Source organism: Gambusia affinis, linkage group LG06 (assembly GCF_019740435.1).
Source record: "Gambusia affinis linkage group LG06, SWU_Gaff_1.0, whole genome shotgun sequence".
In the NCBI taxonomy this organism is placed as follows: Eukaryota; Metazoa; Chordata; class Actinopteri; order Cyprinodontiformes; family Poeciliidae; genus Gambusia; species Gambusia affinis.
The window spans coordinates 1,663,011-1,685,615 of NC_057873.1; the positions used below are offsets into that span (position 1 = coordinate 1,663,011).

Here is a 22,605-nt window from a genome sequence, read left to right on the forward strand (position 1 = left end):
TGCTGATCTGGTTCTTCTTTCCTTTGGACCAGCGAGTTCGATCAAATGATCAGAATGTGTTTCCATGAGTCTTTTGGAGAAACTTGTACAACAGCCAGGAAACCAGCCGCAGTTAAAAACATTTAAACACCTCATCTGGGTCCAAACCCGCCGTGTTTGATGAAACGCGTTCTGTACCTGATGGATCCATCTCAAAGTAACCCAAACAGACAGACGCAGCTGATAACGGCACCTCGGGTCCAGGAGCCGCATGTTTACTACAAAGAAGCTTTTTCTGTCAAGATGAGAACAAATCAGACTTAATCTGTAAATCCGTCTTCTTATGGTGTAAAACACCGTAAGTAACTTTGTGTTGCAAGTTGGTGGGGGAGGAAGAGGAGCGGGGCGGGGAGGAAGATGTATGGTGTAAAATCTATTATTGAACGGCATTAGTTTCAGTTCACATTCCGGACCAGATGGTGGCGGTATTGCACACTTTCAGTTTTTTGAAAAGCGCCATAAAAAGAAGAAAAGCCATGAAGCCAGAGAAGATAACAGAGGCTGTTCAAATTCGCCATTTTTATTCGCATAATATTGAATTAAAAGTAGAGAGGGCCTTGATAATAGTTAGTAGTTTTGGTAAATTCAAGCTGGTGACGTCATAGTCCGGGTTAAACGACAACACAACTGGACAAGAACCGATGGAAATGAAATGTGGGTCACGAAAGAAACCGAAGGGACGAAGGCTGCTAACGTGTTGCTAGCTGGTGGTAAGTTTGCTCCAAAATGCTAATTCGTTTAATTATAAACAGTGCAGTAAAATATATATATAAACTTACGTTGGTTTCAGAAATAATTATTTTATCAATTTTATCGTGACCTTTTTGTAGGTTTCTGTAAAGTGCGGTGAATGGGAATGTTCTGTTATTGATCCTCACTGCTCTTAGGAAGGAGAAATGTCAGTAAAACTGGAAACCATTGAGAAACCACAATTAAAATGAAAAATTATTTTAATAAGTCTGAACTTATTTCTCTTCTTCGTCCTTTCGCTCATGATGATGATGATGATGATGATGATGATGATAAGCTTCGGCCCTGCAGGCTGCTTCACGCCGACATCGTTAATGAGGGACCAGCTGCTGCCTCCAAACGACGACCTTTGACCTTCAGGCGATCCTTAATTTACTGCCAACTGTTTCTCAGCTTCATCTGTCGCCGTTTATTCTTAGAAACCAGTTTAGTTGTGAAAATGTTTTCAGTTCTGCTCAGAAGTTTCCATCAGCATCACAGTGAAAATCCTCCAAATGCAACAAATTTTAAAAACGACGATTGTTTTTCACATAAACTACGGATAAATTGAAATCTGCATGTTTATTTCTTTCTTCTTCTTTTTTTAATCAGTATATCCTCTGAATTTAATGTAAATGAGCCTGAAAATAATAGAATAGATTTAGAGTCAAACAAATGGAAACCAATTCAAACTAAAAATATAAAAACATACAGGAGTAAAATATACTTTACAAGTTATTAACTGCCTGAGTGGAATCATTTAAAATATTAAATTAAATTTCCATATTTGCAGCAGCTGAAGCTTTCATCGAATCTCAGGAGAAACTCGCAAAATGAAGAGATCATCATCTGCATAAAAACTGATAAAAACTATTTTATTTATTTCTTTTTATTTCAAACAGGAAATGATGTAATAACGTGAGGTCCTGACGCACATGCAGATCTTAACTCAGTTTATTGGATGGATGTTAACTGCAAATAAAAACCTTTAAAATAATAATTAATAAAATGATTCCGTTTTTCAGTGAACTTTGACCTGATCGGTTTCCGGTTTCTCTTCCTGATCTAATTGATCCTAATCGGTTTCAGCTGGAGACACAAATAAAATCAGTTTTAACACCAAAGAGTTAAAACTGGTTAATGAGGAGGAGGAGGAGGAGGAGGAGGAGGAGGAAGAAGAGCAGCAGCGTCTCAGACGTCAGGAGGTTTTTTTCCTCCATCTGACGGCGTGACGGCGGCTTCCTGTGAGACGTCCTCCCCTCTGTTTCCACGGTGACGGCATCCGCCCCCCCTCCTCTTCCTCCCGCTGCTCCTCTTCCTCGCCCATCGCTCGCTGTCGGCTCGTCGGTGTCGTCAGGATGGGAGATAAAGGAACCAGGTGGGATTTGTTCCATTTCTCTGTGTCGGTTCTGCTCCGGTTCTGTTCGGGCGCGCGGTGCCGTGGTGTTACGTAACGGATCGGAACCTGCAGGAGAGTAACATCTGCGTGATATTTTCCTCATTTTGACGGCAGGCGGTGAGACGGGAAGCTGAAGGACGGGTTCGGTTCGGTTCGGTGAATCCGCGCTGCGGTGTCACTGCCGGACCTTTAACTCTGAATGCATGAGCGCACGCGGTGCCGGAACAGAACCGATGCTTTGTTTTGAATGGATCTGAGTCAGAGGTTCTGGAGGTTCTGACGACAGAAACTTTAAGATCCAAGTCCAATCAGTAAGAACTGGATAGAAAACCAAAGTTCCGGTCCGGTCCAATCCGAGGGCAGAGCTGCAATCAGAAGGTTGCGGGTTTGATTCTCAGGCACTAAACCCAAAGTTTCCCACCGATCTGGTTGGTGAATAAAAGTGAGCTAAAGGTCTTCCGGTCAAAATGTCTGCCAGAGTTCTGTAGGTCCATTTAACTCCAGAACTATTCCCTGATCGTTTCTGGTGCCGACCCAAGCCTTTAATAGCTTCAGTGCCCGAACCCGGTTCGGTTCTTCCTGTTCTTTATCTTCAGTCTTTGATTCTCTGTGGGAAAATGTTGAGCCAGCTTTTAGGATGCATGTTCGGTTCTGATGGAGTTCTGGAGGTTTTTCTTCCAGCTGATTCCCACCACAGTTCGGTTCGGTTTATTTCACAGAACATGTCGTCTTAAGACAACTTACAAAAACAGTGACTTCAGTTCAACCAAACGGTGAATTAAGCTGTTAAATATCCAGATTAGTTTTAAAACATGCAGTCTCCTCATGACTCTGCTTATGACGTCATTTCCTCCTACATGACGACAAACTGCATGAAATTAGCTAAAAGTCAGTTTTTATGCAGATGAGAATCTTTTATTCTTTTATTCATGTTCTAGTCCTGCCAGAGAATCGATGTTAGCTCCATGCTATTGCTAAAATGCTAATTCAATTCAGTTTATTTCTGTAGCGCCGTTTCTGCTGGCAGTTTACAGAAAAGTCACTTTAATTCAGTCAGACATATTCAGATTAATCTTAGTCATCAGTTATTGCTTTAAGTTAATTATTCAAATTAGTGTAAAAGTTTCTATCCAAGGAAATCCAGCAGAGCCGTTGATTTGCAGTATTAACTCCTCCTGACCAACAGGGGGCAACAGCGGAGAGGAAAACTCCGGCAGAACCAGAACCGGGCTCAGTACCAGCGGCTGACTGGAGGTTTGAAGAGACGAACAGAAAGAGTTGTTTAATCCCTGCTAATGTATAATTACTAAAACTGACATTATCATCTTGGGCAGAAAAGAGCAAAAGAGTAAAACCCATAAAAACTCAGCAGTAATCAAAACAGACGGATCTACACCCAGTGAGCCGTTGGTGACTCGGTAGGAATGTTCCAGATCTTTTCCAGTCTGGCGTCAGAACAGAGGCGGGTCCAGATGCTCAGTGAAGGAATGAAAAGGTGAAGGAGATCAGAGAGGAACTGGGGAGTAAAACCATGAAGGGAATCGTTTGAGACGTAGAATTCAGTATCAGAGTTTATTTAGGTTGCGCATCGTTGTGGAGACCAGAAATGACCATTTCTGAACCAATAAAAAACACAGCAGGATTCAGAACCAATTAAAACGAAGCAGTAGGTGTTCCAGGCCATCTGGTGGCGCTATAACGCAGTCACAACAACGCAAAAACCACAGAACGGCGCCATGTTTGTTAGAGTGAGAGAGATGGAGCTCTAATGCTGTCGTTTACAAAAAGACGCAGATAATCAAATCTTGTTCTCTGTTTTTGTTCTGACACAGCGCCACCCATTGGCCCGGCAGACCTACTGCATTGTTTTCAGTGGTGCTGAATCCTGGCGTTTGGGCTCACATTTTCTAAATATTTGTTTTTGATATAAATGTGGTGCTGTTGGTGTTTGTGTAGGCGGGGCGTTAGTTTTCTGAACTCTCAGTGGAAAGCTGAGTAAAGAGTTTGTGTGTTGGGAACTTGATGGGTGGGAAAATGTTGTTTCACAAAGATATGAAGGAAATTTTGGATAATTTAAGCTGTTTGGATCATTTAACTGATAAACAGCTGTGGTCTGAAGACAAAGCCTTGAGGGACTCCTGGATTGATTGGGGCTGGACCGTGGAGAGGGTTTCCTGTGGAGGTAAACTGTTTCCTGTTGGATCAGAAAGATTCAAACCAATGAGAGAAGCAGATGAACTGAGGAACCTGTCGGTGGAGCTGAACGGTCCAGAAGAATCCAAAGACCGAGACGCTGAAGTCCAGCTGCGTTGGGCCAGAGGAGGATGGAGAACCGGGCCGCAGTGGAAGAACGAGGGATCAAAGCAGCCAGAGAGAAAGAGCCGATGAAGGATGGAGTTCTACGGGTTAAAGACTTTCAGCTCCACTGGATCTGGACAAACTGATCCGTTTCACTGAACATGGTCAAGATGTTTGGGATTCGCTCCGAGGACCCGGAAGAGAACCCAGACCCACACCGCTCCTCCACCGTCTCCATGACGCTGCTAGTTTCCCATCATGTCAGATACTGGATCAATAATTCATGCTCTGCTTCCATCCTCACGCCGGAGCGCCGCATGTTCTGCTAACTGAAGGAGGAGGAAACCCGTCAGCACGGAGCAGCCTTTAAATTACCAAATGGTTCCGGTTCAGCCTGAGCTCTTACTTTGAAATCCATTTTCCTCATGGATCTTCCTGTTTGTTAAAACTTCAAGTTCCCTCTTTTCCTGGGTTCTCCTGCCGGTATCATGGTGATACTGGTGCGGTTCTTGCCTGACTGGGACCCATAAGTACCAACCGGGCCTCATTTGGATCATGGATATGCAGCAGCTGTGTGACATCATCATGTTGACATGTTCTGGGTCTTGTTGGGTTTCAGACCCAACCAGCCGGGTCCGAGTCTGGTCCAGAACTCATCTGGTTGTCTGAGTCTCATGGGTTGGTCTCTGTGATGCTCAGTGGGTTTGTGGATGTTTTGTTGGGTCTCTCTGGGTTTCAGTCTCTGTATTTCAGTGCGTCTCTGCAGGCCTTGTCGGGTTTCCGTGACTCCCTCCGTGTCTCTGTGTTCTCGGCCTCGATGATCTGAGCCGTCGTGTCGGGAGAATCTTAATGAGCTCAGAGCGACGGTCCCGACATACAGAGCAGCTCAGAGTGATGCGGCTCTGCCATCATCACAACAAGCTGCTTTAATCCAAACTTCAGCAGAGCCTCCACTGAGAATCAGGTTAACTGGTGTTACTGGTGAGATCCCAGCCTGCTGCTGGTCTCTGCAGCTCTAAACCAGTAAATATAGCAGAAACCTGCAGCTGATGGCCACATTGTCATCATCATAGTTTGTCTTCAAAGTGTTTAATAAATGATCATCAGAAGGCTGTGAGGATCTGGGTTATTTCCTCCTGTTTTTGGCTCACGGCTCGGTGCTGCAGTCGGTGCTGCAGTCGGTGCTGCAGTCATCTTGAAGTGCAGTTTGTCAGGCCGCCAGCGGTGCTGCATCTGGATGGACGCTCCTCATCAACAGAACGTAGAGTTTCTGCATAGATCCGCTGAGACCTGATGGAACGGAGACGTTTCTGCATGGAGGAAAATTTAAACTAATGCTGGAATTCAGCTGGAAACAATCATCAGATTAAATATAAATAATTTTATCTCCTGTAGCAGTCAGTCTTGCAGCAAACCTCAAGAACCTCCTGCAGACTGTTGAAGCTGCAGAGCGTGACTCGGCTGCAGGTCGGCCTAAATGAATCCGCCGCTCATTAATCAGGCGTAAACGGGCCGATGCGACGCTGCAGCGTCCAGGGAGCCTTCAGGATCCATTCAGGCTGACACAAACATCAGCCATCGATCCGGCGGTTAGTGTTCCCTCAGTGTTGGGCGTCCTGATCGATCAGATGAATAGAGTCTGAACACAGAAGCTCCCATTGATCACCTGGCTGAGCTGATGTAACTACAGCAGATGGAAAACAGCTGCAGGTTAAAACCTGAGGAAGCCGAATAACCGAGACAGAGAGTCGGTGAAACAGTCGGTCTGGTTTGGTCGGAGCTCTCTGATTGGTCTCTGACGTTTTAACCATTTAGTGTCTACTTAGACGTCACGGTGTGCAGCGCCGACTGCATCGGTGTGGGATTTTTACCAAAAGGTTTTATTAACAGATCAGGTCATTATTCCAACATGGGAAAACCAAACAGTCGATATGTAGAAAACACAAAATAAGAGTCTTACCACACACCCCTGAGGAACGCCAGAGTCAGGAGCCACAGATTACAATCAGCTCTGGTCCAAAAGACACTAAAATATTAATCTGTCATCAGAGATTATGCTGGGGTCAAAGTTGAACGTTGTATTTAGTCTTTAAAATGTTGTAACTGGGACACAACCTGATGTCCAGAAATGTCTTCAACATTGAAAAAATTTAAAATACAATAATAATCCCCTCCACATTCGTCCTGCGCCAAAAAACCCAGAAACATTTGGATTGATGAGTGAGAAATCTTAATTATATCGATAACATTAAAGTAAATAATTCATTATAATCATCACATTCCAGTTTATTCCAACATAATCTGCTGTAATCAATTTATTATTAAATTTAAACCTCTCGGACTCCAAACCGACCAATCCTAATCCCAACATTTCACTTTCTTTTTACTCAATCTGAAAACAGAAATAAATCAACTGGATTCTTTTCCAGTTCATCCCAATAAATTCAGCCCAGTTTGAGACGTTCTAATTCACACCAATGCAGTGATAATCCCCCTCAATCCAGCTGTAATCTGAAGGAAAGCTTCACTTAGTAAAAATATAAACATCCCAAAGGCGTTTCCTCCTATTTCACTGCAAATGGATCCAGTTTTTCTCCAGTTCTGGACCAGTAAAGCCAGTCCATCCAGTTCTGAATAATTTACAGAGTCCAGTTCAAACCAGTTCATCCAGTCTGGTTTTAGATTTATTCCATCAATTCAAACTGATTCCAAATGGATCCAATTACTTTTTTAAATCATAAATATTATCTGAAATGAAAAACTTTCCAGTTGTACTTTTACTAAACCCAGTCCAGTTGAACCCGGTTAGTTTGGTCTCTGTCAATCAGTCCATTCAGCCTTCAAGTTGTCCAGAACCAGAACCACATGCTGCACCCAAATAGACCTCCAGTTACTGGTTTCACTGGTTTCACTGCATCTCTTCATGTTTGATTTTTGCAGAAACATCGAAGCAGGAAAACCGAATGTTTTTTATCCACAACAAGAAGCTGAATTTGCTGCAGCGGTCAGGAGAAACGGAGCAGCGGCTCGGGGCGGAGGGATCTGAGGCGGTGCGGCGGCTCGGGGCGGAGGGATCTGAGCAGTTAAAGTGTAATTGCGATAATTAGTGAGTTTATGGTGAGCGGCTGTTGGCGCTCTGAGCTCCCAGGAGTCCGGCCGGTTTCCGGTAACACGCCGCCCCGATGCTGCTGCAGCTAATGGAGCTAATGGAGCTAATTTATTACCGCATTACCTCAGAGGAGGGGGCGCAGCGGCGCGGGCCCACGGGGGACCGGGAGGGACAGCAGGAGGCTCAGCCTGGTTTAAACTCTGCAGGGCCGCAGCAGCAGCTTTTAGGGCCCCTGTTGGCTCCAACTATCAGGAATATTAGCTACTCTTCATGGTTTGTTTATTTAAGTTTTTAATTAATATAAAACACATTATAGATATTAATTTTATTTCTGTTAATTAGGATTAAAATCCAGACCAGATTGTTACAAACATTTAATACAAAGATGGTGATTTAATAAAAAGTTTTCTTTCTCACAAATACTTTTAATTTGAGAAATGAATATTCTGATTTATTTAATATCAAAAATATTTGAAACTAAAAGTGTTGGTTTTATTTTGTGAAAAATGATTCAGACATTTGAATTTATGTTAAAATTCTGGCAAATTTGCTCATAGCTTAATATCTTTTCCATCTGCTTACATCGTTTTATAAAAATAAATGAGATGTTTATGTTGCTTCAGGAAGCTGCAGGTCAGCAGAGCTTCACTGTAAATCACGTTATGATTTAATGTGATTTATAGAAAATCTGAACTGAACTGTTAAGATCAGAACTGAACTGTTCAGAACTGAACTGAACTGTTCAGATCAGAACTGAACTGTTCAGATTAAAACTGAACTGTTCAGAACTGAACTGAACTGTTCAGATCAGAACTGACCTGTCCAGAACTGAACTGAACTGTTCAGAACTGAACTGAACTGTTCAGAACTGAACTGAACTGAACTGAACTGTTCAGAACTGAACTGAACTGTTCAGATCAGAACTGACCTGTCCAGAACTGAACTGAACTGTTCAGAACAGAACTGACCTGTCCAGAACTGAACTGAACTGTTCAGAACAGAACTGAACAGAACTGTTCAGAACAGAACTGAACTGAACTGTTCAGAACAGAACTGAACTGAACTGTTCAGAACTGAACTGAACTGTTCAGATCAGAACTGACCTGTCCAGAACTGAACTGAACTGTTCAGAACAGAACAGAACTGAACTGTTCAGAACAGAACTGAACTGTTCAGAACAGAACTGAACTGAACTGTTCAGAACAGAACTGAACTGAACTGTTCAGAACAGAACTGAACTGAACTGTTCAGAACTGAACTGAACTGTTCAGAACAGAACTGAACTGAACTGTTCAGAACTGAACTGAACTGTCCAGATCAGAACTGAACTGTCCAGAACTGAACTGAACTGTTCAGAACAGAACTGAACTGAACTGTTCAGATCAGAACTGAACTGAACTGTTCAGATCAGAACTGAACTGAACTGTTCAGATCAGAACTGAACTGAACTGTTCAGATCAGAACTGAACTGAACTGTTCAGATCAGAACTGAACTGAACTGTTCAGATCAGAACTGAACTGAACTGTTCAGATCAGAACTGAACTGAACTGTTCAGATCAGAACTGAACTGAACTGTTCAGATCAGAACTGAACTGAACAGGTTTATTTTGTTGCTGACCCGTTTCTGTCTCTCTCTGGTTGCAGAGTGTTTAAGAAGGCCAGTCCCAATGGGAAGGTGAGTCTCAGAAAATCCTCCTCCATTTTATTTCAGGGCAGCGCCCTCTGGAGGCCCGGAGTCCTGAATTCACCAAAGTATTAAAAATATTATGCTTTATTTACACTGAACTAAATGAACTGAAGTTATAAAGTGAACATGTATGGGCAGAAGCCCAGGGTGGCATTAGAATGTGGGTGGCACTGTTTGCTGCTGAGAGATCAGGATCTATTTGCTTCTTCTAGTTGGAGTATGAAGTGTGACTTTAACTACGCTCTGACCAGGAAATCTGAATAAATGAAATTTTTACAAACTGAGCTACAGAGGGAGTTTGGAGCGACAAAGAAACTGTTGGAATCTGTTCAAATAAATATTTAAAGTTCCTCAGTATGTCAAACACAAAGATAAGTTAAAGTTTGTATCATCAGATCGTAACTATAGTAACAAAACCATCAAAGAATGATTACTGTTTGCACTTGTACAAAGTTAAGAAGCCAATTTGAATCTTAAAATTAAAATATAAAGAATTTAAAATATTTAGATTTATCTTCACCAGGGGCCAAAATCACAGAGTTTAGAGAACCGAGAAAGAAAAATAAAATCAAGCAGATAAATCAACAAAAAATAAGGGCCACAAATGGCCCCTGAACCACAGTTTGGACATCCCTGACCGACATTGAGACCATCAATAAGATTCAATAATATTCTCATTTTCTATAAATGTTTCTGTCTGAAAACTGAAACTTTTTTCAAACATAAAATAATTTGATTTAGTTCACTAATACCTTAGTTAGTTTGAATATTTATATATAAAATAAGTTTTTTTCTAAAACAACAAAATTAAATGATGTTCAGTAAAACATCATTTCATGTTTAAATAAACAGGAAAATGTTTCAAGTTATTGAGTTTTTGCTGCGTTGAGTCTCATCCATAATTCATCCTCACTGTTCCCGTTTCCTCAGTTTCTCTGCTGCAAACCAGATTTAAACAGATTACAGATTATAATTCAGTTTTATCTGGATTTTACTGAACTCAAAACAGAAGAACACGCTGTTTGTTATTGTGTTTGAAGAAGATAGATTTAAGATTTTCACTGTTATTTCACACCAGCACTTCATCATCACAGACTGAAAACCGAAACGTTTCCACTCAGCTGCTTAAATGGGATTAAATATTTTTTAGTCTCCCCGTTTGCACTCACACTGATGAGCAGATTAGCAGGGAACCTGCACTAAAATGCCTTGCCTAAAGGCACATCCACTGAATTTAAATTCTCAACCTTCTACCTGCTAAATAAGTTCTGTTGCTATCGAGACAGAGGAGCCAGCATGTGGAAGAGGGCCCCATACGGACGGACAGACTGTCTTAATGCAGTGTAGCATAGCATAGCTTAACATAGCCTAGCATAGCTTAACATAGCATAGCTTAACATAGCGTATAATTTCATGTCTTAGCGTAGCATAGCATGTTGTTGATGAGTGAAAGTGTCTACATGTAACTAAACACTGTAGTTATGCTGCTGCTACTTTCCAGGTCACTTGGAAAAAGATTTTTAATCTCAAGAAGATTTTATCCTGGTTAAATAAAGGTTGAATACCTTAAAATACCATAGCATAGAACAGCTAACCATAGCATAGAACAGCTAACCATAGCATAGCACAGCTAACCATAGCATAGCACAGCTAACCATAGCATAGCACAGCTAACCATAGCATAAAATACCATATCTTATCCCAAAACATGATGTATCATATGATCTGTTTTATTTGTGTATCACATTAACAGATGTTACAAACCAAATGTTGCACAATGAAAACAACATAAAATAGAAGAAAAGTAAAAACCTCTCTGCAGGTGTTGGCTCTGTTTTATGTTTTCATATCAGAAAATGGATCCTTTCTGAGCTGAAGGTTTTATTTCTCCTCCAGCTCACGGTCTACCTGGGGAAGAGAGACTTTGTGGACCATGTGGACCTGGTGGAGCCCGTCGGTGAGAGGTTTTAGTTCAGGCTGTGAAATGAAACCTGTCCACCATCCGGCTTCTCTCTTCACTCTGTGTGTCTTCCTGCAGATGGTGTTGTGTTAATCGACCCAGAATACCTGAAGGAGAGGAAAGGTGAGGCCCCTGAGAGTTGGTTGAGTGTCTTTGGATGAGGAATCGCGGCGCTCTTTAATTTGCCGGGGTTCCTCTGGGAAGCGTCCTGGAGCTGCTGATCTTTCTGCTCTCTCCAGTGTTCGTCACGCTGACCTGTGCGTTTCGGTACGGCCGGGAGGACCTGGACGTCCTGGGGCTGACGTTCAGGAAGGACCTGTTTGTGGCGAACATCCAGGCGTTTCCTCCGCTGCCTGAAGAGAAGAAGACTCTGACTCGTCTTCAGGAACGCCTGATTAAAAAGCTGGGGGAGCACGCCTACCCCTTCACCTTCGAGGTACCGGCGAAACTGCTGCTCTGGTTCTGCACAAAACGTTTCACTTCCTGGTTGGATTTTAGAGAAGAAAGATTTGGATTTGCACTCTGACCTCAATCTGTTTCATAAATGACGCTGACCACTGTAGATGTTTTATCCAGGCTGGTTTAAATGGCAGATAGGCTCCGCCCACTCACCTTAAAGGTGCTGTTAGCTGTTCTATAACGGCTCTCATTCGGGACGTTTGGCTCTGGAATCAGAGGAGACAAAGTTCTACCTGCTGCTGAGTCGTAAATGTTTGAGTGAGGTTTAATTTTTAAACGGGTTTTTCCCAGATCCCTCTGAACCTGCCGTGCTCCGTCACCCTGCAGCCGGGACCGGAGGACACCGGGAAGGTAGCATCATTTTTCTGTCCCGTCTGATCTGACGGAGGATTCAAACCGACGTCTCCTCCTGTTGCTGTCCTCAGGCGTGCGGAGTCGACTTTGAGGTGAAAGCTTTCTGCGCGGAAAACCTAGAGGAGAAAATCCACAAAAGGTAAAAGTCGTTGAGCCGCGGTCGGGGCCCTGGTAAGGCTGGGATTAGACTCTGCCTCTGGTTGTTTCAGGAACTCGGTGCGCCTGGTCATCAGGAAGGTTCAGTACGCCCCGGAGAAACCGGGCCCCCAGCCGACGGCCGAGACCACCAGGCAGTTCCTGATGTCGGACAAACCGCTGCACCTGGAGGCGTCGCTGGACAAGGAGGTAACACCTGAGACACGACCAGACGCCGCAGGGAAACGTCTTCAGTGGGGCCACTTTGGGCAAATTAAACACTGTTTGATTTGTGCTGCAGTCATCCAAGGCTAGGGAAAATATTGACCTATTTAAAGGGCCAGTGTCATGAAATCAACCTTCTTTATCTTCCCATCATATTAGGATGATTTTCTCTGGAGTGTGTTTGGGAAATCCTTTCATTTCCATGGCAACCATTCAGCTGTACTGGTTGGACCTAGCCCCGCCTTCGAGGCTAAGCTCCTCCCCCTCCCAGCTCCTTCAGACTAGCCAGCAGCAATTAGCAAGCAGCTGGTGGAACTGAGCTGCTGCTGGTAAAAACGTTGCTAAAGGGTTAATAGAGGAGCCATGTTGGGAGCTTCTTAAAGTGACAGAGGCCCAATTCCAAGGCGTTAAATTACAAAATCAAATTTCTTTTAAGTCATATTTGAAATATGCAGTATTTTTCTAACAACTGATGTTAAAATAGTTATAATGGGTTTTAAAATGGATCTTTGTGGCTGTAAAACCCGGCGCTGCCCCTTTAAGATGTTGCTGCATGTTGCGTTCATCTTCTGGTTTACCTGCTGAAGCAACGCGCAGCACCATGATGTTTTACAGTGAAACATTTGGCCTCAGATCCTCAACAGGCTGCTGAAGTTGAGCTTCTACAGGTTAGCATTGAGCGCGCGAGCTGAGCAAGCGGTGAGGCTTTTTATAGTTGGTACACACTCTGCAGTTTATCCTGCTGAGCCCTGATGGTGAACCTGCTCTGCAGGAAAACCCTCCCAATCGAAGGATTTCAGAGATTCAGAGACGGACAGTCTGATCGGTTTATACATCAGTATCAGCTGTTAGCCTAGCTTCATTCAGCTTAGCTTTAGCCAAAAGTTTTTCTGAAGTAAGAGTCGCACAACTTCAACATATTTTTACTCACATTAAAGCAACAAAGTGTTTGGTACTTAAATCCTGAGTAACGGATCGTCTTTAATATTTAAAAATGACATCATCAGACAAACCAAAGGATAAAGTTAAGTGGAAATTTTGGTATTTTACAAACCAAAATGAAAATAATTAATATACATAACATAATCAGAAATGAACAAAACCAGGTAAAGAAAACATTCGATCCAAATCCGTTTCTTTCTATAAAAAACTGTTGAAACTTTAACTGCAGTTAAAGAAAATCTGGTGGTTTCTGGTTGAAACATGTTTGCTCTTCATTCAGTAGGAAGAAAATCCAGAAGTTTTACTCGAGTAACAGTAGAGATACTTAAAATAAAATTAAATTTTCTCCAACAAAATGAGTCAAATAAACAGTAAATATAACCAGCTGCTTTCTGACTCGGTGGAGAATCTTTTTATTTTGTTCCTCAAGATGTTTTAGATAAACGTATTTTATTTGTTGGAGACACATTGAGTCTTTAAATATCGGGTCTGTCCAGAAGGTGGCGCTAACGGTGGGCTTCCTGTCCAGACGTGGTTCCTGATGGACGTTCTTCTGCTCTGTCTCAGATTTATTACCACGGCGAGCCCATCAGCGTCAACGTTCACGTCACCAACAACACCAACAAGACGGTGAAGAAGATGAAGATCTCAGGTTCCCCTCGCAGCCGTTTCCCGTGGCTCCTGCAGCGGCAGCCATGTTGGATGGTTTAACTGTGGTTTGTGTGTCTGCAGTGCGGCAGTACGCGGACATCTGCCTGTTCAACACGGCGCAGTACAAATGTCCCGTCGCTGTGGAAGAGTCGGAGTGAGTCTCCTTCAGCAGAAACACCAACACAGTTCCGACTGACTGACGTTTTCTAATTACTCAAATCAAAGCTTAAGGAACATTTAGTCTCTGATCACAAACCAAAGAACAAGATGCAGCCGATGAATCTAACCAAGGATGCTTCATCCCAGGGAATGCTTTGACAGACGGTTTAAAATCATTTTCTATATTCTCTACAGTTTGCTGTAAGGAAATATTTTATTGTCATTAATATTAAGTCCTACCAGCAGGACGGCGTCATTTAATGTTATTTTAGTTCAATCAGAATCACTTATTTTAGAAACTAGTTGGTCAAACTGGGATCTGAATCAAAATAAGTGGAAATACATTATTAAAAAGAAACATTTAGTTTATAATAAATGATAAATGATAATATTGTTCATTTGAGACCATTTTTATGTTATATATTGATAAAATTATAATAATGAAAGTTTGTCACTTCAAACCATTAAACTTTAATTTTATTTTTTTTAAATCTAAAACAATAAATAAAACAGAATTGAAACTATTTACAACAAATTGATGATGATGTCACAACGCCTGTAGAAATATCAACCAGAATGGAAATTATTGAGCACATTCCAGTTATTATTCTATTAATGGATCAATTACTTGTTGTGACAGTTTAAAAATATGCAATAAATTTCAAATTAAAACACATTCATACCTAACAGCCACGTTGTGGGAAACCCAGAACCAGTGGGTTTGGGTTCGGTTTGTGGCCCTAAAACTGCAATTTAAATATTATGCAGAGTCGCCCACAGATCCAGAATTAAAAATAGTTAATTTTCTTACATGGGAAAATGTAAAGTATAAGTCAAAGTGTTCATGTTTTCTATCTGAGTTTATCCAGAGACTTTTACTGAAGAACCGATTTCACTGGGTCCAAATCAGCTTTTATTCTCAAATAAACTTGGATAAATACGGCAAACATCTTGAAACAAAGTGACCCGGATCCTTTTATTATAACGGAAAATAAATTTGTTCAATCAAGTCCAAAAGAAACTGAAATCTAGATGCTTTTGCTTTTAAAGCAGAAAACCTGAAAAATCTGCTGCAGCGTTTTTGGGCAACTGCAGAAAACCCAGAAACTTTGAGACTAATTTGTATTTACTAAAAAAATATATCATTTTTTCAGATTAATATCAGAGAGTTTCCACAAAAAACTTGTAAATTTCTTCATTTTAAATGGCATGAATTTTCTTTTCATAATTTAGTTTCTGAGTTTTTTGCAGAAGTGTTTCCCGTTTCCTTCCTGTTTTGGCTCCAGCACACGTGGTAAAAATCCCTGTCAAGTTTTGGCTCTGCAGTAAATATCAGGCGACTTCATCTGTTTGATTTGAGTTGGGTTTTGGTCCGGCCGTGACGTTGGGACAGTGACTCTGTCTTTGTGTCTTCAGTGACGTTGTGGCTCCCAGCTCAACGTTCTGCAAAGTTTTCACCCTCACTCCATTCCTGGCCAACAACCGGGAAAAGCGCGGCCTCGCCCTGGACGGAAAGCTGAAGCACGAAGACACCAACCTGGCCTCCAGCACTCTGTGAGTCCCGCCACACTCGTGGTGCCTTCACTGTCAGTTGGAGAGGTGGCTGCTGATGTCTGACAGCGTGTTTGCTCTCCTGGGAAGCCTGAGAGAAGGAGCCAACAGGGAGATCCTCGGCATCATCGTGTCCTACAAAGTCAAAGTGAAGCTGGTGGTGTCACGAGGCGGGTGGGTTGCCTCTCACTTTTACTTTCAGTCATTTCAACCGGAAAATACACGTTAATAAACAGTACTGTGAACGCATCAGAATAAGCTGCAATGCTGGTTTTGATCTGTAGGCGTTGGTTTGAGGCCCAACCATTGGGACGTGTTGGATCCGGGTCGCCATCAGGAGAATGAATCTCTGTTCTTTAACCTGAGTTTTATGGCAGGCTCCGTGATTTCAGCATAAAACCTTGAATAAGTCTGGAAATCCTGCCAACGGCGCCACATTAGTCTAGGAAGGACGAACGCTCCCCAGAGAAATCCTGAAACTTCATCGGTTTCCTTTAAAGACAACCTGACATGTAGACGCAATCTGATCCCAGTTATTTTCTTAAAACTGAAAGTAACTCAGTTTAACACAGTTTGAGAGAAAACAGGATTTAAGATCAAATAGAGAGATTAACCTGAAAACCTTCTCAGGATGTTGTGAAGAAACAGGTCAGAAGAAAATATTTCTTCTGAAACTATTGATTAGGAAAACTTAGAAAAACCACAAGAGACTGGAAGGAAAATGGAAACTGGTTCTGGAGCTTTTAATTAATTTTAATAATGATTCGGCTTTAGAGTTATAAAAAGAAAAATGTCCTGTAGTTTTCATGCAGAAAATTAGGCACAGTTAGTTTGTGTCTCTGTGACTTTAAGTCTAAAGGACCTAGCTCCTAATCTGGATGACCAAGAGAAACTCTCTGTCTCCAGTATTTAACCTGCACTCTTTGGTGAAAGAATCAGCTTGTAGAAATGACTAAGTGCGTTAATGTGATGTTGGTAACATGAAATGAAGAGACTGGCTCAGTTTAAACAGCTGGAAATGATGCTGCTCTGAAACTGATGGTGTTAAATATTTATTGATTTCAGGCTTCTCGGAGATCTGGCTTCCAGGTAACCTTTCACTCCGTCACGGATGGAAACGTTCATGCTGAGATTTACAAAAGGTCATCCGAACATCTTACTGCACACAGCCTTTCTGGTGGCGACATACAGTACATCCACTTTAATAAATGCCCTTAATGAATCAGCTGTTGAAAAGTGATGTTTTATGAGCCTCAGTGATCAGTGATCTGTTTTCCAGTGACGTCTCTGTTGAGCTGCCCTTCACATTAATGCACCCAAAGCCACTGGAGGAGTCCATCTACAGAGACGGTGAGATGTGTTCATGTTTGTGTGGCTGAATAATAAAACTGAATTATTTCAACAAAAAAACTTCCCATCTTCTGGATTAAAACTGTCAAATTTGCCAAAATTCTCCATCATGGCTTAGATTACATTGTTGGATAGAAAACAGCCTAATGATCCCGGACAAGCCCCCAATAAATCAAACAGGAGGAAATTCCTTCAATAAAAACTACATCTGTCCACTTTAAAGGCTGAAAACCAAAAGTTATTTTCCATCTGTCATATCTTATTTCTTGGCTGTTGATGCCCTTTATATGAATACATGAACAGTTGCTTTGGTTAACACACTTAATATTCATGGTTTGGGGTTTCTATACTCCCACATGGAAGTGATCTGCTGTATCACTGTGAATAATGATCCCAGTGTTTTCTGACGTATGATCATCTGCTAATGTTAGCAACAACATTGGTAATATGGGCTGTTATTACACTGAAATGTGCATGTAGAGTGAGTTATATGTTCTCCTGTAGACTATTAGTAGACTGTCAATATAATGATGTCAACATGATGTGAAATGTGAAGACATTTTTCCGTCGGATCGGATTCCATAACGAACCCAGTGTGTCTCATTTCTGTTTGTGCTGTTGACAGAAATCCAGCTAACAACGCCAACTTTGTCTCAGACAAAAGAAACCCTACATGGAGAAGAAGAGTGAATCATCTTAGTTTATGATGTGATGACAGAGCTCTGATTGCCTCTTTCTGACTTCTCCACAGCTCCAGACGAAGCTCCGATCGACACTAACCTGATTGAGTTTGACACAAAGTAAGCAGCCCTCCAGTCTTTCCTGCTCGTCAGCTGGCTCTCTGATTGGACGGTGCTGGCAGCAGAAAGGGTTTCCTCTCGGCCCGTTAGCACATTAGCAGCTCTAAACCATCTCCTGAGTCTCAGCCTTAATGCATCCTAATGCGTGCTGCTGTGAGAGCTGCAGGAAATGGGCTTTAAACTGGAAACTCTTCCAGCTGTCAGCAGCCACTCTGGATCTTACTGATCATTGTTATGATAGTGAGAATGCTTTAAGACCCTATTAGGAGGTTTGCCTTTCCACAGAGGGATTCATTACTGGTTTTATTTTCAGTTTTAATGCACTTTCTGATGTTTTCTTTGGAAGCTTTTTAATTGAACAAGCTGTGTCTCGGTCTAATGAGTCTCATTAAGCCTGCGCATGAATTTATCCTCCGTTAAATGTTGTAAACAACCAGATTGGTTTGTTGGCTCCATTTTCTCAAATACATCCAGGCTCTTGGTGTGCAGCATGCTCATCTCATGCTGCAGGTTTAATCAAAGGCTTTACTTTAAACATGTAGAGTGTGTGTCCATGTCTATAATACTTAACAGGGAGTCAGCAGAAGCATCTCCATGTCTGATGAGTTAAAATTCATCCTCTCATCAGGCTAGACACTCATCTGGTCTACAGAGATCGATTCCACTTCACTTTCTGTCGACTCCTCAGATCATCAAACATGTATTGTTGTCTGGACAAAGTCAGAGATTATCAGGTGTTTTAAAATGGTAGATGGATACTCAAACTGGTTTTCACCCATTCACACCAGTTCATAGGCAACTTTGGGTCTGGTCAACATGTGACAGGAGGAATCTGGAATCAAACCTGCAACCTTCCTCTGAGCCACAGTTTCAGATGGAGGTTGTGATGTTGGTGCTTCTCATCTGAATAATCTGGTTTTTAGTTTTAGAAAAGGTTTATTTTTAGAGACGCCTGTTCAACAAAATGTGAATATAAAGAGCACATCAGCCAATCAGCCAATGAGGTGTTAACGTTCACACTGAGCATCGACACGGAGAAGGACTTTGACTCTTCATGCACCATGGCTGATCTTCACCTCAACCGTCTCTAGAGGAAAATCTGACCGAGTGGATTTACAAAATGCCCAGACCTGTTCAGACTGCAGGTGGAAGTGGATTTACAGTTATTTTAATTTAGTTTAAACATTTGTGTTTGATCAGAAATGACCCAGGTATTCCCCAAACGATAAGAAGACAATCTACAATCTATATTTATTAGCATTAGAACAAAAAAATGGCAAAACCAAAATCATCAATTCATTTCTCAGTAATAAATGTAAAAATATTTATCAGGTAACACAGCAGCTAAACTCTCACCTTGAAAAGAGTCTTCCTGCCTGCAGGCGTCTCTGTTGGACCGTCGGGACTCGGACGCTGCTGCGCCGCAGCTTTCAGGACACATATGATCATTTAATACATATTTCCTTCAGTTCTCCTTCACTTCTTGCATTTTTGCAACGTTCTTTGTATTAATTTTTAGGATGTTTTTTGCTGTGGCCATTGGGAGTTGAAGACTCCTGATTATTACCTTGCAGCAAAGGCGTAGGTTTGGTCTAAGTTTTGGTGGGACCTTACAACCTGATGTCTGTCGTCCTTTTCTCTTTTGGTCTCTGAGACTCATAATAAATGTCAACCTCAGAAGGAGACGCGTTCACTTTCAGCTCCATGGACCAAGTTTCCGTTCCGCGTGTGTCCAGCTGGCCGCCGCCTGTTGCAGCCAATCAAAGAACGTAGATCCACGTTCTTTGAGCCAATAGCGGGTCGTCATAGTTCATAACAATGAATTTTAAAATGAATGCTACCACTGTGTAATATATTGAAATATTAAACTAATCAATGTAGATTTTCGTTTATTTATTTTGTTTTTGTTAAAAAATACATATGTTTTTTTATTAATATGGCAAAAATTGGTCGGGACTATTTTATATCCCTTGAATATCGGTCGACATGTCACGACTGTCCATACCCAAACCTACGCCCATGCTTTGCAGCCGTTTCTTGAGTCTCATGCAGCCATAATTCACAGTGACGGGTCCTAATTTATCACTTTTGTTGATTTGAAAACAAACCAGGTGCAGAAAGCTGCTGTATTTCCATCTGCACACATTGAACCAGGTTTATTTGCTTAGACTATTTGGAACATTGGAGAATGTAGAAAACTCACAAAACTTTTATCAGGTACAAATGAGAATTTGCATGAAAGTGAAACTAACAAGTTTTTAGTCTTTGGACCCACATAGTTTCTGCTGCAGTAAGAGGAAATATTTCTCAAGTTAAGCAACAACTTTAAATCTAAATTTTCTGGGGGTATGAATAATTTCGGTCTGTTTGTGTCGGCAGCAGATCGATGATGTACCAAAGCTCTGAACTGACCTCAGTCACTTTCTCCGTCCCTCAGTGACGATGACATCATATTCGAGGACTTCGCCCGCCAGCGGCTCACTGGCGCTAAAGATGAGAAGGAGGAAGACGAGGAACCGTTGGACTCACCCAAACCCGACGACAGATAGAGGCGACGGGCGTCACGGCCGTCACTGTTGTTGTGTTGCTGCTGTTTGTAGTGTGGAGCCGGCAGAGGTTACCTGTAGGCCGAGCCGCAGTCTGGACACCCTCCAAACACTCGGTGGTGGCGTGTTTGTGTGTTTGTTCATGTCCGTCCTCTCTCTGCGTCCCGCAGGGTGTAGAATACCGCAGCCTTGTGTCGCCGGGCCGAGCCTCGGCAGGAACTCAGAGCCGGCCATCGCTGGAAGCATGCCTCTCTTTGTTCTTCGTATTTCCATTAGAGACCGATCAGGAGTTTGGTTGTGTTCAGATTAGCTTCAGTGTTTCATGTTGAAGGGTCTTTAAAAACAAAAACACTGCCAGATTCGGATGACTTGCAACGGTTCCCCACCAGATCAACATCAGGGACTTCAGCTTACTGCAGGTGAAGAAGCGGCACCGACCCAACGAGACAACAAGGAACCAGTGCATGAAATATATCAGTGTTTTATTGTTTATTGAGGTCATGAATAATGAAGTTATCCTTGGTTTGTTCCGACATGTTGGTCATTTTCCAAATCATCATCATTGGGGTTGAAAATAATCTTCCAGCTCATAAAAGCTGCGCCTACCGTCACCAGTAGTAGAAAAACCAAAGCAGTGGTATAGTTAAAGGAATGCTGTGAGACCCTCTGGAACATGCATGTTGCTCCTAAACGACACCAGAGATCGTTAAAGTCCAACTCCACAGAGTTCTGTTCTACTTTCTGGTTCTTAAAGCCCAACCGCGGTTCTGACCTCCAGGTGAAGACAGTCCTACAAGATCAGTGAAAAGTGGCCTTAATTAATGACATTTCCTATGTATGGTCCCAACAACTGGTCTGCAGACCAACCAGCCATAAGATTATGACCCCTAACTTCATTAGGTTGTCTACAGATTCTAGACTGGATTGTGATTGGGCCAATCAGAGGCCAGATCCTCCTCTGGCTGGTTGTTGAGTTGCTCAGACGTCCAGCTGGTGTTTTCTGTCTTCAGGCTTGTGTGACAGGGAGCATCATCCTGCAGAGCAGCTGGTATCAGCGTTTAATTGGTCTTCTTTCCTTAATGCTTCTTGACACCATGGCTTATAGAGAAGCTGAGTGTCTTTGTGGTGGAAAACAGCAAAGCCCCTCAGACCAGTTCCTGTAAAGTTCTGATGCTGGTGTGTTCACCGCAGCAGGTTCAGGTGGTGGATCTTGGTGATCTGCTGCTTCACAACCACAAACAACTGACAGTTCAGTGAAGAGGCGAACTGCACCAGCTGAAGAGTAGCAAATGTTGCTGTTTTGGTTCCCAACCTAACCGAGTTTACCGGACTATCAGGAAGGAAAACACCCTTCAGCTCTGCAGACCTCACTGCCTCACTTAAGGTCAGAGGTCATGCTTGATGACAATGGGAGAGTTCCAACTCTAGAACCAGAGCTGACAGAAGAACATGAAGGTCTTCCTCACATTTACCGTTAACACCCTGATGACCACCAACCTTTCAGGGGAAATCCTGATGAGTCGAAAGCGGAAGGTGTTGGTCCCGTTTCATCTGAAGTAAAACCACCTGGAGTAAAACCATCTGGAGTAAAACCACCCGGAGTAAAACCACCTGGAGTAAAACCATCCGGAGTAAAACCATCCGGAGTAAAACCATCCGGAGTAAAACCATCCGGAGTAAAACCATCCGGAGTAAAACCACCCGGAGTAAAACCACCCGGAGTAAAACCACCCGGAGTAAAACCACCCGGAGTAAAACCATCTGGAGTAAAACCATCCGGAGTAAAACCATCTGGAGTAAAACCATCTGGAGTAAAACCAACGCAGCATTTCAGAGCCAGAGCTCCGGCTGAATTTGATGTGTCAGGGTGTTGGGCTGCTGGTTTCCTTCCTCGTTCCTCTGATGGTTTGCTGTAATTGATGGAACCATCGTTTCTGCTCTCTGAGAGGAAACCCTGAAGGTTTCAGTTCAAGCTCTGTTGAACTGATCCGGTTTTGCAGCAGGATATTGATCAACAGGTCAAAAGGCAAAACAGAAACCAAAACTCTGGAGTGGCCAAGTCAAAGTTCAAGCTAAAATCTGGTTCTGAAACAATTCCTATACTTCCACAGTGATTTAAAAAGTCCAGTCTGTGATTTAGAAGATTACTGATTAACAGAAGTGCAGTGCCAGTAAACAGACTTGGAGTAGCATCACTGTTTGATAAATAAA

At 42.4% G+C, this 22,605-nt stretch overlaps 1 protein-coding gene across 2 annotated transcripts; it reads left to right on the plus strand.

Annotated features, from left to right (window-relative positions):
* Positions 1-350: 350 nt before the first annotated feature.
* On the plus strand, positions 351-20,924 carry arrb1 (arrestin, beta 1). Of its 2 annotated transcripts, XM_044119868.1 has the most exons (18): positions 351-749; positions 870-937; positions 1,067-2,146; positions 9,220-9,250; positions 11,159-11,219; positions 11,301-11,345; positions 11,462-11,658; positions 11,973-12,032; positions 12,107-12,174; positions 12,245-12,380; positions 13,905-13,989; positions 14,070-14,142; positions 15,564-15,701; positions 15,789-15,872; positions 16,764-16,787; positions 16,978-17,048; positions 17,800-17,848; positions 20,286-20,924. In XM_044119868.1, exons 3-18 carry the CDS (start codon positions 2,127-2,129, stop codon positions 20,395-20,397), a joined length of 1,254 nt encoding a protein of 417 aa, XP_043975803.1. In that variant the 5' UTR covers positions 351-749; positions 870-937; positions 1,067-2,126; the 3' UTR covers positions 20,398-20,924. The 2 variants fall into 2 exon arrangements, with proteins under 2 accessions (XP_043975803.1, XP_043975802.1); XM_044119867.1 differs by lacking the exons at positions 351-749; positions 870-937; positions 1,067-2,146 and adding an exon at positions 3,117-3,662.
* Positions 20,925-22,605: the final 1,681 nt, after the last annotated feature.

Bases quoted from the DNA above. Each gene is read 5' to 3' on its own strand.
- arrb1 (XM_044119867.1), top strand. From the start codon at position 3,592: ATGTTCCAGATCTTTTCCAGTCTGGCGTCAGAACAGAGGCGGGTCCAG. The intron at 11,659-11,972 runs GTACCGGCGAAA...GGTTTTTCCCAG, and splicing joins CCTACCCCTTCACCTTCGAG to ATCCCTCTGAACCTGCCGTG. The intron at 13,990-14,069 runs GTTCCCCTCGCA...GTGTGTCTGCAG, and splicing joins GAAGAAGATGAAGATCTCAG to TGCGGCAGTACGCGGACATC.